This window comes from Eptatretus burgeri, chromosome 8, assembly GCF_056783735.1.
Source record: "Eptatretus burgeri isolate ZD-2024b chromosome 8, Ebu_testis_v1, whole genome shotgun sequence".
Classification (NCBI taxonomy): Eukaryota; Metazoa; Chordata; class Myxini; order Myxiniformes; family Myxinidae; genus Eptatretus; species Eptatretus burgeri.
This window is the reverse complement of record NC_140968.1, coordinates 95,036,039-95,053,691: the sequence shown is the minus strand read 5'-3', so window position 1 is coordinate 95,053,691 and position 17,653 is coordinate 95,036,039. Positions and strand designations below refer to the sequence as shown.

Below are 17,653 nucleotides of genomic sequence, written 5' to 3'. Positions count from 1 at the left end.
GCTTGCTGGTATACTGTGTCGGAGTGGCGACCCGTCCAGGATTGTGCCCAATAGCCAAGGAGACTGCTTAAGCAGCACCAACGCTCCACACAGAGTATGGTCCCAATCTCCTCCTCCTATTGGGCTCTGAAGTAGTGGAAACACATTCTCTGGAGTGATTAATCATACTTCACCATCTGGCAGTCTGACGGACGAATCTGGGTTTGGCGGATGCCAGGAGAACGCTACCTGCCCGAATGTGTAGTGCCAACTCTAAAGTTTGCTGGAGGAGAAATAATGGTCTGGAGTTGTTTTTCATGGTTCGGGCTCAGCCCCTTCGTTCCAGTGAAGGGAAATCTTAACGCCACAGCATTCAATGACATTTTAGATGATTCTGTGCTTCCAACTTTGTGGCAACAGTTTGGGGAAGGCCCTTTCATGTTCCAGCATGACAATGCCCCCGTGCGCAAAGCGAGGTCCGTACAGAAATGGTTTGTCGAGATTGGTGTGGAAGAACTTGACTGGCCGGCACAGAGTCCTGACCTCAACCCAATCGAACACCTTTGGGATGAATTGGAACACCGACTGCGAGCCAGACCGAATCGCCCAACATCAGTTCCCGACCTCATAAATGCTCATGTGGCTGAATGGAGGCAAATCCCCGCAGCAATGTTCCAACATCTCGTGGAAAGCCTTCCCAGAAGAGTGGAGGCTGTTATAGCAGCAAAGGGGGGACCCACTCCATATTAATGCCAATGTTTTTGGAATGAGATGTTGGACGAGCAGGTGGCCACATAATTTTGGCCATGTAGTGTAGCTCAGATTGTTTGTAGACCTCTGATGTACATTTGAAAACTGAATAACAAGTCCTCTATCATTAAATTAAGCTACCATTTTGAGGAAACAAAGGTACATTTTGATTGCAATTCAAACGAGGTAATGCATGTTTTGCCCACAGCGATCACTGGAGCGATTTAATATACACCGTCCAATGTTGGTACGTTCGTTCTCAAATGCAGAGGAAAGAAAATGGTGATATTTCATTGCAAAAAAAAAGTTTAGTTATCGCCCGACTTTTCAAGATTTATAAACAAACCGATGGACATGTAATATGATGTGAAGTAAATAGACATTAACATCGGCTTGGTCATAAAATACCTGCGTCCGTAATTAATTAATCAGGAGGCCGGGGAAATTGCCGAGACAGATTTATCATGAACTTGTACACTTTAAAAAGTTATGTACACGCACACTTTAAACTGGTATGAAATGTACACGTCCGCTTCTGTACACTCATCATCACCGCTGAGTTTATGTACATTTTAAAACTGAACAAGGGATGTTTTCATGACAACGAAAATATTCATGATTAATACATGAAGTCTTTAATTTTTTTTTTATTTTTTAAATGTCCTTTTGTCAGTGTTTTGTATGTACTTTATGCTGTTGAGATGTCCAGGGTTGTGTTCAGTTATCAAGTAGCTAGCTAGCGCTTGCCAAGCCAGCCGTTCCTTAATGCTTTTGAATGGAGTGCTTGCTTGAGTGCTTCGGCCACTGGGCGAACGATCTACAAGAAACTTGGTGACTGAACACACCCCAGATTCATTACATGACGATGAGGATAAACATCTATACATCACTTCTTTCAGCCATATTGATGAATTAGTCCCTTTGAGGGTGGGGTGGGAGGAGTCGGGGGAAGGGAAGAGGGAACCGATGTTGCCTGGCAATGCTGGGTACCCGTGCTAGTGTGTGTATATGTATGTATATATATATATATATATATATATATATATATATATATATATATATATATATATATATATGCAGTTCGTTTTGGACTACGTATGTGTGGACGGACTGACGTTGCCCCATTGGTTGGACAACTGGTCCGACTCCACCCACAACTGTAACCTGAAAATAAATCTTATGGCCGCCATTTTGTGAAGTCGCATTGGCCCTGCACCTCCCCCACCCCCCCACCCCGAGCAGCCCAAATAAAGGGATGAGCAATTTGTATAATAAATCCAGGTCTTTATGCGTAATTTTGGTTTTAGCCAGACTTTTCAAGTCTGCAGTGTCAAAACACAGGGGCTTTTCTTCATGTATGCAGTCCAAATAAAGGGATGAGCAATTTGCCCGATTTTTGTTCTTATTGGGGTTGGTTGTCGTAGTTTTGAAGATGGCGCTTGTTGAAGTAATGTGTGTGAAACTGTGTATAATGGAAACTATTTCGTTAACAAATTGTTCCCCTCACCACTAATCCTCCACAAGGACAGTCTCGTGTTGGACTGTAAATAAATTAAGGTTTTTGTACGTACTTTCCGTTTTAGTCCAAGTTTTCAAGGTATGAAATAGTATGAATCGTTTGAAAATACAGAAGGGTCAGCCGCCATTTTGCCAGCCTTTTCTGCTAGATATATATATATATATATATATATATATATATATATATATATATATATATATATATATATATATATATATATACATATATATATATATATAGTTGTAATCGTCGGACTTGTCCCAGTTGCCTGGTCTGAATCCCAGTGAATCGTCGAAGGGGACACGTTGGCCAACTCATTTGTGCTCCGAGTAGGGTCACAAGCCTGTTTGCCGCATTTCCTTGTTCAAGTAGAATGCCTGAGCCAGTTGGGAGACATTCTGATCAGTGCTGTGCGCCTGATTACTTAGTAGAAACCCGAGAGGTGGTTGCTCAGATGCACGCGTTTCCGTACTGCGCGCCAATTGTCACAACCCAATGTGTCTTTTAACGAATGTCCTCGCTGGTATACTCCCGATTCGGACACCTTTATAATGGTGTATTTACATGCAAGCAAAAGGGGCCAGAATACACAATAAGCAATACAATTATTTCTAACAAAACTCAACCATGCGCCGAGTAATGAACGATCAGTAAGTCCTCAATTAACTTTTCTTTAAAGGCCTCAGACATTCAACAGAAGAAATATCAGGGAGATTTGGACAAGACGGAAATACGGAAGGCTGCACCCGACGGGACGCAGCAAGTTCAAAGTGGAGATGTGGACCCCGATGGGAAAACAGTGCCATCAGCAGGAGCTGGCACGAGAGGGGAGCAAGCATGGTCTGTGGTTGGGGCATGGTGGAAGGCTCTTGCTGATGTGTCCGTGCCATGAAGAAACCCCAAGATATCTTTATACAGTAAATTACCTCACGCTTATTCCAAACAGGAAAAACCTGGTGTTGGCTTAGCGGTTAAGGTGGCTGGCTTGGGACCTTAGAGTCCTAAGTTTGAGCCCCTGTCAACCGTTGAATTAACACCAGGTGGGGTTGACTCGGCCTGTCATATTTCCGAGGTCAGTGAAATGAGTACCAATGTAGTGGGGTAATAACCGTGCACAGGGTAATCTGCGTCGGAGTTGTGCTGTGGCAGCGAATGAATAGTCAAAAAAGCAATGTCTGGAATTCATCGAAGTACTGTTACATTGTCTAACATCGTGACTAACACATCTTCCATACTCAGATCATCAAAAACAAACAAAATAAGCTAAATGAAAGGCTCGTGGTAGAGCGTGCATGCACGTGTGCACGCACGCACCGTGGTAGAGCGTACATGCGCGCGCGCGCGCGCACACACGCACACACACACACACACACACACACGATTGTTAGATGAGACAAACAGCCACTGAGCTTGGGGGAAGTCCTGTCATTAACCGATGCACTCTGGGTACCAGCGACATCATAACAATGGCACCGCTTTTCCCACTGCACTCGGGGGGGGGGGGGGTGCAGCATTTCCTTTGGAGGAATTTCCTCTTCCACATGTATGCCAACCTATGGGGATTGTCAGTCCTCTTAACCTTTTAAATGCTGAACGTCAAACAAGGAAACAGCACGTACCATTTTAAAGTCTTTGGTGTGACTCAGCCGGGTTTTGAACCACTGACCTCCCAGATTGACCTTTCTTAACCATTACACCACCGAGTCTTTCCCATATTGATTTCAAGTTTGGAAAAACAGAAAGAAACGAGCATTAGTATTTTCAATTGTCAAGCTCAAATCCTAATGATTATTCCCACTTCTGCTCACCCTGCGTAACATTCCATAATTGTGATCAGAGAATGCAATTTGGTTCAGGAAGGAATTATCAACAAGCTGTTATTGCATTATCCAAACAATTTTGGGATTTGTGTCATATGATACAGGAGTTCATGTGATATTTTTTTTCCAATCTCGGGATAAGTCCCAATGTTTTTGGATACCCAGGAAACGAGAATCTGCTTTGATACCCATGATGCAACCTGCTTGTGGAAGGATGGTTTATCTTTTTTTCAAAATAAATTATATCAAAAAAGTTATCTGAAATTAAATGAAAAATTATATTTGTCATTGTTTTGTCGATTTTTTTTGATTTTTTTTTTCCTTGTGACCTGTATTCTTGCCTTGCAGACTTGACAAGAGATTAAGGAAGAAACCTTCTTCGATCTGCTAGCCTCCGAGCCTCCACCTTCATTTACCTCTCCTTTTGTTCCCTTGATGACTAGATCCTCCTCTCCTCTCCTGACCACACCATCTATTCCAAACGAACTTTCCATATCTCCCAACATATATACCCTTTGTGATGATTCTCGGACTGTGTAAGGGTTGAAAGTTATGTATCCTCCACCTTCTCTAACAACTTGAAGTTTTCTTCCACATGGTCATGTACAGGGTCTCGCCTTGCACATCCACATCTCTATTTCTATTGTTTCAGCTTTCCCAGACAGTTCAGTTGCATTCTCGCAAGTCTGAGTTTTCACTTGTTTTAATCCATCCGGTTTTTTTTTTTTTTTGGTAATTAATCCTTCGTTGTTTTGCCGAGTGACACTTTGGCACTTTTTCGAACATGTTCCAACAGCCGGCACTTGAACCAAACTTAGGTCATTTCTTTTTGTTTTCATTATTGGGTCATCTTGTTTGCCGCCTTGGCCAATACTCATTCAAATTGAGATTTATTCATCGTGGTTTCTTAATGTCAAAAATAATTTATGACTTTGGGGTTTTCTTCATGCTATTGTTTGCACTTGCTCGGTTGTTTTGGACGTTATTTTTTATTATTAATTTGTCGTCGTCGGTGTTTTTTGTTGTTGGTTTTTTGGACCTCTTTGTTCTGGACATTTGCTGCTCGAGATTTAAACAAAAAACATTTCCTCCTAATCGTGGAGGAGGGCATCGGTGTTTACGTCAGCATGTTTTGCATTTAGGTCCGTTTACCTGTTTCCTCTGCAAACGTTTTCTCGGGTTTTGGTCGAGCCCCATTTGCGGCGTGCGTGTGGTCACCTGAAAGGTAAGCCAACAGCACCGGTTCTAACCAAATTCCCAAAATGTGTCTGCATCGGTCACGTTCCTGGGAATGCTGTGGAGGACTGTTGGTGACATTTTTTTCTATTCCTCCAAACACCATGACTTGAATATTCCCCATTGATTGTGACAGGTATGATGATAACGTTGGTCTACTTACAGTATTTTGTAATAAACCAACGTCTAATCTGAACTGTGCTCCATTCCCTGCACAGTTGTTTTTTACATTTGTCATTTACGTTTTCTGAACTTAAAGCCGTAATTTGAATTGGGTCAATAGGTTACACTTGGGTCATTGCTGAGTCGTGTCAGTAAAACAACCTAATGCTGCTTTTGCTTTTTACTATGGATGCTGTTTATGGTATATTTAAGCAATAACTGTTCATGTTGATCTCCCCTGTTTGTTTGTTTTTTCTTGAATAAAGCAGGGTTTTTGCTGTTTTCTTACTTCTTCTGAGCCTGATTTTCTTCAGTTACCATGACTGGAAGGGGCCATCTTTAATACGAATGCAAAGATGGTGGAAATTCTGCTCTCCTCCCATTCATAAACAATAGATATGTGCCCCATAACGGATGATGGGAGACATCTCACCAGTAAAAGAGCGATTTTCAAAGAAACAAGCGTAGGTTGGAAAATGCATATTGCTCAGACTACATGGCTTGCCCACCCCCACCTTAAACCAAATAAATTATCCCAACATTCTGGTCATCAAATGACCTTCAACAGCCATTTATACAGATCATAGGTCTAGGTTTGCTGGCAGAATGGCCGAGAGCTGTCTATCCTGGGTTGGAATCTCGGCTCGGCTATAAACTGTCATACTGGTGTTTCACAGGCAGGGCGATTCATCAATGCATGTGCCGTCCCTCTAATGGACGTAAAACTGGGCGCCCCGTCTGTCGGCATTAGTAGGTGGACGATAAAGGTCTCACCATGTCTTTTGCGAAGAGTAAGTGAGCTAGCATCGGCACTATGACCAAAAATTCCAAAATTCTTGCTCGAACCTTGCATTACCCTTGCCCCAAGAGAACGAAGTGTAAAAGGGTCAACATCTCATGGTTTGCTACACCACTTATCTGGGCATGCGGATTAGTAGTAGTAGTAGTGGGTCTGGGTGTGAATTGCATACATACATGGAGAAAGGAGTGGGTGGTTGCAATGAAAGGGATAGGGTAGGGAACCCATGTCTGCTGTCGGCCACAAGCCCATTGTGGCATTCTCATTATAGTTTTCATAAATACAAGGTGATTTTATTTATTTATTTATTTATTTATTTTAGTTTTTAAATTCAACAACTCTAAATAATTCCCATACACAAAAAACGATCTCTGTTAAGAAGCTAATATTTTGTGTAAATGTAGCCTAATGTTACAGAAAGACGTCCAACAAGCTCTGTTCAGATTCCAGTACAAGGAAGGGGGTCAAGACGCTCAAACCCTATCCCGACAAAATTCATGCAGTGAATCACTATCCGGAGCCATTTAAAGAGAAACATGTCCTCCACCGTGAGCGGCTCCAGAGGGATGGTAAGAGAACAAGACAATGTTTTAGATGTTATGTGTTTTTTTTTATTTTTTACAGACGAAGCATGGTTTCATCTTTCTGGGCATGTAAATTCATAAAACACTCGTTTATGGATAAGTGAACAACCTTATGCAATGCATGAAAGGCCATTGCATTCCGTGAAAATTGGTGCTTGGTGTGTTGTAAATCAGCAAAGAATTATTGGCCCAACTTTCTTCTCAGAAATAGCAACCCCAGAACGTTTCATCAACATAATCCATGAGTTTCTTGGGCACTGTGCAGAAGATGAAATCAACCAAGGATGGTTTCAGCAAGATGGTGCCACGAGTCACACTTCACGATACAGCATGAACGAACTTGGGCTACTCTTTAGTGACCGTGTAGTCTCATGGCATGATGCCACTTCGATCCCCAGATCTCACTTCTCCAGATTTATTTTTGTGGGGATATTTGAAGGATAAAGTGAATGCTACAAATCCACGCACTCTTGGTGAATTAAAAGCAATAATCCGTGACACAATCACCTGAGCTGTCTAGTCTGGGTTCTAATCTCTGCCCAGGTATAAACTCTCATCCTGGAGTTTTGTGTGCAGGCCAATTCATCAGTGTGGATGCTATCCCTTCGATGGATGTTAAACTGGGCATCCCGTCTGTCAGCATTAGTTGGTGGATGTGAAAGATCCTTCGCAAAGAGTAGGCAAGCATGGGGTGGACAAGATGGATACAGAAGCAAGCTCTCATGAAGGAAAAACTGGAAATTTAGGAGGAGGTCGTCTTGGAGGTGGGGAAGGGTGGGAATGTTAATGGGGGTGAGAAAAGATCAGTTTTATATTGGGGGGAGGGGGGTCAGGAAAAAAAGAGAAACAAGTGGGTGGAGGTGAGCATTGTGGATTGAGGTAATTTCAACAAAAGGGGGTTGCTTTTGGACCGTATGCACCATGCTGATTGCTGATACTTGGGTGGGACAAAACGAAAAGAGCAAAGGGTGCAAGACCAGAAAGGAGGTTGTAGAAGACAGAGACCACCTTCCTGTCTGCGATGGAAAGGTGATCAGCCACTGAGACAAACAATTTGTGATTTGTGAGTTTGTGAGGTGGGACAAAACTCACAATTTGTGAGTCTTGACGTTATGCTGGTGTTCTTTGCATTTGCTGGAAGCCCTGGTGTGTGTGTGTGTGTGTGTGTGTGTGTGTGTGTGTGTGTGTGTGTGTGTGTGTGTGTGTGTGTGTGTGTGTGTGTATGTATGTGAAGGTTTATGTATGTGTGTGTCTGTGTATGTGTGTGTATGTGTGTGTGTCTCTGTGTGTATGTGTGTGTCTTTGTCTTTGTCTGTGTCTGTGTGTGTATGTGTGTGTGTCTCTGTGTGTGTATGTGTGTGTCTTTGTCTTTGTCTGTGTATGTGTGTGTCTGTGTGTATGTGTGTGTGTGTCTCTGTGTGTGTATGTGTGTCTTTGTCTGTGTCTGTGTGTGTGTCTGTGTATGTGTGTGTGTCTGTGTGTATGTGTGTGTCTTTGTCTGTGTATGTGTGTGTGTCTGTGTATGTGTGTGTGTCTGTGTATGTGTGTGTCTCTGTGTGTGTATGTGTGTCTTTGTCTTTGTCTGTGTCTGTGTGTGTGTCTGTGTATGTGTGTGTGTCTGTGTGTATGTGTGTGTCTTTGTCTTTGTCTGTGTCTGTGTATGTGTGTGTCTCTGTGTGTGTATGTGTGTCTTTGTCTTTGTCTGTGTGCGTGTGTATGTGTGTGTGTGTCTGTATGTGTGACCGCTGTTTCTCGACAACCACTGCTCCGATCTAATTGAAACTTTCCAGGTATATTGCTGGGGACCTGTGGATGTGCCTTTTCAAGGTTTGATATTAATCGGACAAGTGCTTCCCAAGTTATGGCCATTTATTTACCAAACCAATGACAGGACACGGCGCTATGACGTCACGATTGACGTCACAATTCTTCCTTTTTATTTTTTTATTTCTGCACGTACGGGTCCGCACTAGTATTATTAAAGTTCATTAAACTCAGTTGATATCACCTCCGCTGCAAATACAACGTTTAAAAACATTCCACGAACTGATCATTCGGAGCGCCATTGCAACATCAGACGTCAGATTCCCTTTGTTAAAAATTTAGAAACCAAAACAAAAATATTCTCAATCATTCGCACGTCAAACGTGATGACGTCGAGCTTACGTGATGACGTCGCACGACGCCAGACTTTTTCCGTTAAAAATCGCGTCGACTCGATAAGTTGTCGTCAGCATCTTTGATTACCCGTTTAATTACGTGTGTTTTACTCCAGAATTCAGTTCTATATGCTTCATTGCATATGGATTGATTATATTCACTCGTTGACGACGCATTAATAATTAAATAAATGACGTCTGATCAGATGAAGAAGAAGAAGAATAAAATTATGAAGAAGAAGAATAAAATTATGAAGAAGAGGAATAAGAAGAAGAAGAGAAGAAGAAGAAGAAGAAGAAGAAGAAGAGGAAGAAGAAGAAGAAGACTACTTCGGGAACTCGGCAAGGGGAACCTCGTTTGGAACCCTCAAACATTTCTCATCGATTATGAATAATTTTTCGATTCCTTTGGTCTAGTTACGTCTGTCGGGTATTTTCGGTCATCGATTATCGAGGAATAAGGAAGAAAACGTGTTCAACGTGACGGAGCCGAATTAACGAGGGAAAGTGAGCAAAGGAGATCGCGGAAAGGAAGTTCAAATATCGGTTTTAATTCGTCACGATCAATAAACGAGAGGAAGGAATAATAAAGGGAAAATAAAAAGAATAATAATAGCGAGAGCTGATTAAAGTGGGCACTCGTTGGTTGCGATGACGTAGGCCGTGAAGCGGTATCTCGCCGGAGGGATGGCGTACCAGTTGTACAGGAACACGACGCTGGGAAACAGCCTGCAGGAGAGTCTCGATGAACTGATACAGGTGAGCGGGGCTCGCTGGGTACCTGCCTCACGAGGGTTCCATAGGTGGGGAAACCAGGCAAGGCCCGAGCCGAGCCCGAGGTCGGTTAGGGATAGGGGGCCGCCAGGCTTCGTGGGGTGCAGGCCGCACCTGGACGTCATTGGATGACGTCATAAAGCCATGAACTATTGTTGTATCTGTGACATCATGTTCATGAGTTTTGACGGCAAGCTGGGTACCTTCCTCACGAGGGTTCCATAAGTGGGGAAACGAGGCAAGGCCCAAGGTCGGTTAGGGATAGGGGGCCGCCAGGCTTCGTGGGGTGCAGGCCGCACCTGGACGTCATTGGATGACGTCATAAAGCCATGAACTATTGTTTGTTGTATCTGACGTCATGTTCATGAGTTTTGACGGCAAGCTGGTGTGTTTGTCAATTTGTGAGTCTTGACGTTATGCTGGTGTTCTTTGCATTTGCTGGAAGCCCTGGTTAAACGTCGTCCCGATCCGTCACCGCGGTATGTGTTGCAGTATTTCCCCGTGCGGTGTTGTACGGTAAAGGTATTTCGATAGCGACGTGTGTACCACCTGGCGAACGCGTTTACTCACGTGTTCATGCCCTTCGTTAACGGTCACCATCGGCGGGGTTGGCCGGTTGAAGTTTTTGACCGAAGTCTTTCACGAACCGGCTGGCCATGCATGGCGCTCAAGTAAGGTTGGGGCAGGAAATTGTAATTTGTTCCGGGATGCCGGCGATAGCTCGCCTACTCTTCACGAAGGACGCTGGGATCTTTAACATCCACCAACGAATGCCGGCAGATGGGACGCCCAGTTTAACGTCCATCCGAGGGATGGCGCACGCATCGACGAAACACCGGGGATGACGGTTTATAGCTGGCTTGTGATTCGAACCCAGGCTAGACGGCTTGGAGGTGAGCGCGCGTACCTGCAGGCCATCCCGTCAGCCCATTCGTGTGATCCTTCTGTTTTACCCAAAAGTTGTGTTGAGTTATATGTGGTACACACCGCTCTGTTGAAGTACTTTGCAGTAGGTTTTATTGTCGTACATTCCGGCGTGTGTCTCTTCCCACAGACTCAACAAATAACCCCTCAGCTGGCACTCCAGGTTTTACTGCAGTTTGACAAAGCGATAAACACCGCGCTCGCACAACGGGTTCGCAACCGCATAAGCTTCAGGGTGAGTGCACACGGTAGCAATTCATGTGGTCTATTGTGATCTTAGGTCGGTGGTGAGAGGTGCTTTACTCTGGATGCTTTGGTATAATGTCGACCTTGCAGGGCTCTCTGAATACCTACCGGTTCTGTGACAACGTGTGGACCTTCGTGCTTAACGATGTGGAGTTTCGGGAGGTGATGGATCTCGTAAAGGTGGACAAGGTGAAGATCGTCGCTTGTGATGGGAAGAGTACTTAGTCTCGACTCTTAACAATTATTTCCTTCACGTCGATCATTCACTCATTCACTCACTCACTAACTCGCTCCCACCCTCTTGCAATACCTTGATGTCCCACACTCATCCCCACCTGTCTCGTGTTCACTGCGATCGAGCCAGCAATTGCAGTTTGTGCTGAGACCTCCCTCGCCTCCTTCATTTCTTTCTCTTAGTCCCTTTTGTGGTAATGATGAGTTTGAGTCGGTACGTAAGATTATATTTGTGCCACTGAGCTTGTTCTGTTTATCAAATTGATTCTGGAGCGATTGAGGGTTCCAAGAAGTTCTGCAAAATGCTGTGCACCGTCTTTTAAAATGACTTTGCTTCCTTTTCATGTCTTTTTATATATTGTTTGATGTTCTAGGCCAAACATGAAGCCTAATGAGTATTTCTTTCTCTGTCGGCATCTCCTCATCGTCATCTATCGCTCTTCGCTTGAATTACTTCCCCAGTTTTTGGTGAACATTCAAGGTCTTTTATGAACCGTTTCCCAGTGCTTGCATCCATGCTTGTTGTCCTTGAATTATGTATCGAGTCCAACTTTTTCATCAAAAGCCTTGCCCCTCTCCCACTCCCCAAGTTAGTAGCTCTGTTAAGTCGAGGTATGCCACTTGTGTATCTGATTTATGATGATGATGTGTATAAACTGTGCAACCAAGAGTTTTCTAAAGTCTGCGATCTCGCGTTCTGTAATGTCATTCGATCCACCTGTTACTACTACTATCCCCTCGTCCCTTCCCTATCACCAAATTTTATATTTATTTTCCTTAGTTGTGCATGAGCTCGGGGGATTTGGACTTGAAATAAACATTTCTATCATCATTTGATTTATTTTGTGCTTGTTTTGAGATATATATATTTTTTGTAGTTTCAGTCGGAGGATAATGCTATACTTGATATATAATTTTTAATTTACTTTTTTTTTAAAACCTTTGATATTTTTGTCAAGTAAGTGCATGCAGGAACCAGAAATATTGAAATAAATGTTGACCCAGTGGTTCCTAACCTGTTTTTTTTGGGGTGTGCAGACTGTGGACCCCCTCTGAACCTCAATTTTGTGGACCACCAACGTGATACACAGTTGCTTCGTGCAGAGGGTTTGGGTTCCACGACACTAGCAGGGGTGAACCACAAATGCTCACTTCTGCTGTGTGTAATATAGTGGGGGTCAGGAAGGGGCTGCACTGGATGGGCCCCATTGGTGGCAACATCTGAGACTTTAATTTCTTTCCATTGGACTTTTTTTTTTTTACGATTTGCTCATGCCAACATTTGCAAATATTCTGCGGGCAAGCTCATTTACAAACGTGCAATTGATCGAACATAGATTTTGTTGAACTTTGACTTTTTTTTTTCCAAGTTCACAATATGTCCTTGTAATACCCATCATGTCCTCCATTCAACTTTATTCACACCATGCTTAGTATCTACTAAACAAACTTTCACCAGGTGGTTGGCATGCTTCATGTCCAATGGCTTTCTTTGGACACTAAGGGTTACCTGTATTATGTGGACATTTTGACTTTTCTAAACAATCCATTGGAATTTCATTGCGATACTTAATGTAAAAAAAAAAAAAAACAAACACCGGCATTTGTGGAGCGTATAGTCTCACTTCGTGCGTTCATTCTGAACAAAAGTACCATTAACTGAACACACTACTATCATGGCACATAGTTTTGATTCTTGCATTGTGACATAAATTTAATTCTTCACTTACGTCCAGTCATAGATCAGAGATGTGAAGTTTCATATATATATATATATATTGGATAAGGATTTCAAGTTAGTTAATTAATTATGGCTGGAATACCATTTCACTGATGTCATCCTTATCATCATACATACTCCATGGGGAATTGACGTGCCAAGTTTCAATTTTTTTTCGTTTCCTGGTTTTGGGAAAAAAAAAGTCTTCCTTTAATCCAATATAGCTCCCATGCCATGTGACCCATAATGTCAGTGTTGGCAATAAAATATTTTCCATGGGGAGTCCCTCCTATATTTAAAGATTCACATCGATCGGACAAGCGGTTGCAGAGAAAAAAAACTTCTTTTTTGTTTTTTTTAAAGCAAAACTAGAACGGGCACTCGTAGAGCGCATACCTTCGCCGCAGCCACTAGTTACCTTTGTATTAAGTTGTCCACAACGCATCTCAATACAAATATGCATTTCGTGACCCCCATGACCTTTGACCCACCACCGGTACCTCGGGTGACAATAGTACTATACCTTGTGTCATTTCAGAAGATGGGGAATTGAACACTGAACAATTTGGAGTTAATTTGATGTAAATCGGAAACATATTAACCATTTTCATCATGAAAAAATGATGTTGACCTTTTTGTGACCTTGACCTTTGATCCGATCGCTCCCAAAATCTAATGGATTTGTCCTTTCATGATGCCAAACAAATCCAAAACAATTAAAGCCTCTGCGTTTTGTTTTTTTTTGCGTTAAGTTGTCCACAACGCTTTCCGATATAAATGTGAATTTGTGTGACCCCCTTGACCTTTGACCCCCAACCGCTGCCTTGGGTGACAAAAGTACTATACCATGTGTCATATTAGAGGATGGGGAATTTAATTTTGAACATTTTGGAGTTAATTTGCTGTAAATCAAAACAAAATTGACAATTTAATCACGAAAAACGATTTTGACCTTTTTGTGACCTTGACCTTAACCTTTGATCCGATCGCTCCCAAAATCTAATCGATTTGTCCTCTCATGATGCCAAACACATTCACAAAATTTCATGACAATCTGTGAAGTGGTTTTTGTGTAATGTTGTCCACAACGCTTCCCAATCAAAAACTCCATTTTGGTGACCCCCTTGACCTTTGACTTCCACAGACTAACTAGGGTTGCAAACACTATACCATACGCTATATCAGTGGATCGGGATTTGAATACTGAACATTTTGGACTTAATTTGATGTAAATTGGAACAAAATTGACACTTTAATTGCAAAAAAACGATTTTGACCTTTTTGTGACCTTGACCTTGACCTTTGATCCGATCGCTCCCAAAAGCTTCGCCTGGCGTCCTTGAGTAACTGCACATCATCTCTGAAAATTTCATGCAAATCGGTCCAGCAGTTTTTGCACAATGTTGTCCGCACACATATTTACCAATAAATAAATACACAGGGGTCAATACAATACCTTCGTCAAACGAAGTTTGCGAAGGTAAATATATAGACACTGACGGGCATTGCACTCGTCTCGCATTCCTTTCGGGGCGAGACTAAATATTGAGATGATTTATATTATATGGAAGATATTGGTCTTTTGGAAAATCTGATGTCATAAAATAATTTGTGTGTAGATGTCAAAATTGAATCAATCGAGCCAGAGATCATGTACGTACATTCCCCTTATTCATGAAGATGTGTGGAAAAATGAGAGTTCTTAGAACACTTTACCCCATGTAGTCTTGATAAAAGGACATGGGAAGGGTCTTTTCAACTCTTGCTTTGTGTTTCCGCGCACGATCTATATTAGCTTTGTTCATGAACTTTGAATAACGAGCACGATGACAACCACACGAAGCCGATGGGTCAAACGGAACGGTCCAGAACTAAAACTTCTGCCAACATTTCTCGGAGAAACTGACTATTTTGGAATGATCTTTGACAAAATGATGTACGGTACGAAACAAAAAGATCTTTTTTGACGAAGTTAGCTCTGTCGCTGCATTGACGTCATTTTGTCTGAATCTCGTTGTTACTCCACCCTCAGCGTGCGGCAAATTTGATTGGTCGCGATATTGTAAAATTTTGTCCAAGTACTGTTAAACTGGTGGTTTTTGGATGTGCAAACAAAGCGATTTGAGTTTGATAATGTTCAAATATATCATTCGATTGAAATAAAATAAAAGTTTTCAAGGTTGTAGAAGAAAACAAAATCATTGAATCTGCTGTTTACCCCCGATGATACGCCCTCTTTCCACCACCTAATCTAACACGTCAGATGAGTTCTTCGTGCCCTTTGGGCCCTTTATGACGTCTCCAAAAACGTTTACTTTCTTGTTTGAAGTTATTTTCAATTTTGTTTGACAGACGAGCTGAAGAGTGCACATGCGTGCTCGGGGCGAGACTCCGTACAATATATCAAATTGATGCTAAACTGCAGGTTCGTGTTCAGATTCTTTATCTTCAGTGTTAAACATACAATTTGAAATTGCATAGTTCTTCGATCGTCGACCGACGTCTGGCAGACAGCCAGAGTGAAGCAATTGTTTAACCCTGTTTTGCGTTACGCGCATCTTATTTCATTCAAAGCAAACGTGGATGTCACCGAAACTCCAAAATTGATATGTGGTGGAAATAGCGCCACCTTTGGTCGTAGCCGGTATTACAAATATCTTCCTTTTGTGATCAATAAAATTTCTTTCAAAAATGACAAATTATAAAGTGCATCCAACCTGCTGCAGCACATTTCCCACCGAATATTGGCCGAGAAGAGTACTCCCACCCGAGGGCGGCAGTGTCCGCTAGTCGAAACAACTAATTAAACTGATAGCCACAATTTGGGGGTGGCAAGATCATCTTCACAGAAATAAATACATTCTGTTTTGTACTTATTTTATGTGTTCACCTAATGCAGGAGGAGTGGAGATTGCATCAAGAAGAAATAAGAACCACTCCTTTTGCATTTATAAATGCATATGGCTGCAGAGGCAGTTTTTCCTTGGCTATGGGGTACCTTTCCTCGACGGGTCACCACTGACGCAGGATGCTCATTGTTCCCAGTAAGTTGGTACTCATTTTGCCAACTTCAGAAGGATGACAAGCTGAGTCAACCCACCTGGTGTTATTTTAACTGAACTATAAGGGCTCAAACACACGATCCTCAGATCTTCAGCCAGCCACCAGCAACCATGACCGTTAAGCCAACACCAGGCATGCTTGTATCGAGCAAGCAAGCAAGCAAACTCGGTTTAATGCATTCTAAGGTGTGACGTCAACCACTTTCAAGGATTCAGATTGATTGGGAAAAGAGTCAAGCACAGTTCCAGCTCTGAACACCATCACAGCATTACTGATTGGTTGATATTCAGCATGAGTTACCTGTTCTCAATTTAATACAAACTGCTGCTTCACAGGTGAGATGTTGCTTGTTGTACCAAAGAGTACCTCAAAGGGATTTCGATCTGTTCTTGTGTATGGCAGCTTGGGTGCCAGGGTAGCTATCATTTCTTGGAAGTGTAACTGCACCGCTGATGCTGTACCCCTTCACCAGTACACTGGTACTCATTTCACTGACCTCGGAAGGATGACAGGCTGAATCGACCCCACAGGGATGTCAATGTTCAGGTTTCACAAACAGCTGAACAATGAAGGTGACCCTGAAAATCCCACATCGATGGAAAGCTTCTTTCCCAACTTGCAGGCTGCACGCCCCTCTTTGTTTCGTGATCCTGACAGGCCCTTTATCCTGCAGGTAAGTGGTGAGATGCCTTGGTTTAGACGAGGCATCACATATGTCAACATTTAGACTCGTTTGTTGAACTTGGTTGAATCCATCTGGTTGAAACAGCCTGAGTGGGGGAGGTGGGGTAAATGCATTTTGTGTGCACTGTGGTCTATGACATGCACAGGTCATAATCGTAAGCCGTCTCCCCCTTCACAGGGGGAGGAGGTACCCATGACCTGACTGGGTACTACCCACACGCATTCAAAATTTGGTAGGGATTGGCCCAGCCCTGTTTTTTCTTTGATAGTTGTATATAAACAGACACGCTTGCTTTGTTTCATAAACTGTAGTTTTAAATTTAATATCTATCTATAATTCCAGCAATCTCTGTGTCTGTCTGTCTGTCTTTCTGTCTGTGACTGCTGTTTCTCGACAACCACTGGTCCGATCTAATTGAAACTTGCCAGCTATATTGCAGGGGACCTGAGTATGTGCCTTTTCAAGGTTTGATATTAATCGGACAAGTGGTTCCCAAGTTATGGCCATTTATTTACCAAACCAATGACAGGACACGGTTCTATGACGTCACAATTGTTCTTTTTTTTACATGTACGGCCACGCACGTACGGGTACGCGAGAGCGAAGGAACGGCCTGTGTGGTTGTTGTTTCTGGCACGCGGTTTGAAAGTTTTTTTTTGCACGTACGGCCACGTACGTATGGGCACGTACTCGTAGTTCTAATGTTGATGACTTTATCATACTGTTTTATGAAAATGTTTTAAATAGCTTGCTTTATTTAAAATAGACCATCTATTTATATGTCTGCATTTTATACCTTCCTGCTCTGCCAGTCTGATTGCCATGTAGGTATGCAGTATTCACTGGAACTATGTCTCTCCCTTTTAATACCACAATGCCAAAACAGGCCATCTCCAAAATCCCGATCCACCTTTGCAACCACTGCACATAAAAATAGGACTGCGCAAGTTTGTGGTCAAGTTTCATCGAAATTGTGTGTGTAGTTTCGGAGAAGAAAGC

The 17,653-nt window shown here is 42.6% G+C and overlaps 2 protein-coding genes across 6 annotated transcripts in view; both read left to right on the top strand.

Moving 5' to 3' along the window:
* Nucleotides 1-5,754, top strand: part of BNIP2 (BCL2 interacting protein 2) — a 113,022-nt gene extending 107,268 nt beyond the window's left edge. For all 5 annotated transcript variants that reach the window (XM_085893069.1, XM_085893067.1, XM_085893065.1 and 2 more), the window contains one exon: nucleotides 4,417-5,754. In XM_085893069.1, coding sequence (XP_085749195.1) covers nucleotides 4,417-4,433 — 17 coding nt within the window. In that variant the 3' untranslated portion in view covers nucleotides 4,434-5,754. The remainder of the gene's footprint in view (nucleotides 1-4,416) is intronic.
* A 3,709-nt stretch (nucleotides 5,755-9,463) lies between these two features.
* GTF2A2 (general transcription factor IIA subunit 2) lies at nucleotides 9,464-11,856 on the top strand. The gene is made up of 3 exons (XM_085893063.1): nucleotides 9,464-9,767; nucleotides 10,837-10,941; nucleotides 11,043-11,856. Exons 1-3 carry the CDS (start codon nucleotides 9,696-9,698, stop codon nucleotides 11,175-11,177), a joined length of 312 nt encoding a protein of 103 aa, XP_085749189.1. The 5' UTR covers nucleotides 9,464-9,695; the 3' UTR covers nucleotides 11,178-11,856.
* Nucleotides 11,857-17,653: the final 5,797 nt, after the last annotated feature.

Excerpts from the sequence above, each read along its gene's own strand:
- GTF2A2 (XM_085893063.1), top strand. The coding sequence starts at position 9,696 with ATGGCGTACCAGTTGTACAGGAACACGACGCTGGGAAACAGCCTGCAG. Across the intron at positions 9,768-10,836 it reads GTCTCGATGAACTGATACAG|ACTCAACAAATAACCCCTCA; the intron begins GTGAGCGGGGCT and ends CTCTTCCCACAG. Across the intron at positions 10,942-11,042 it reads GCAACCGCATAAGCTTCAGG|GGCTCTCTGAATACCTACCG; the intron begins GTGAGTGCACAC and ends TCGACCTTGCAG.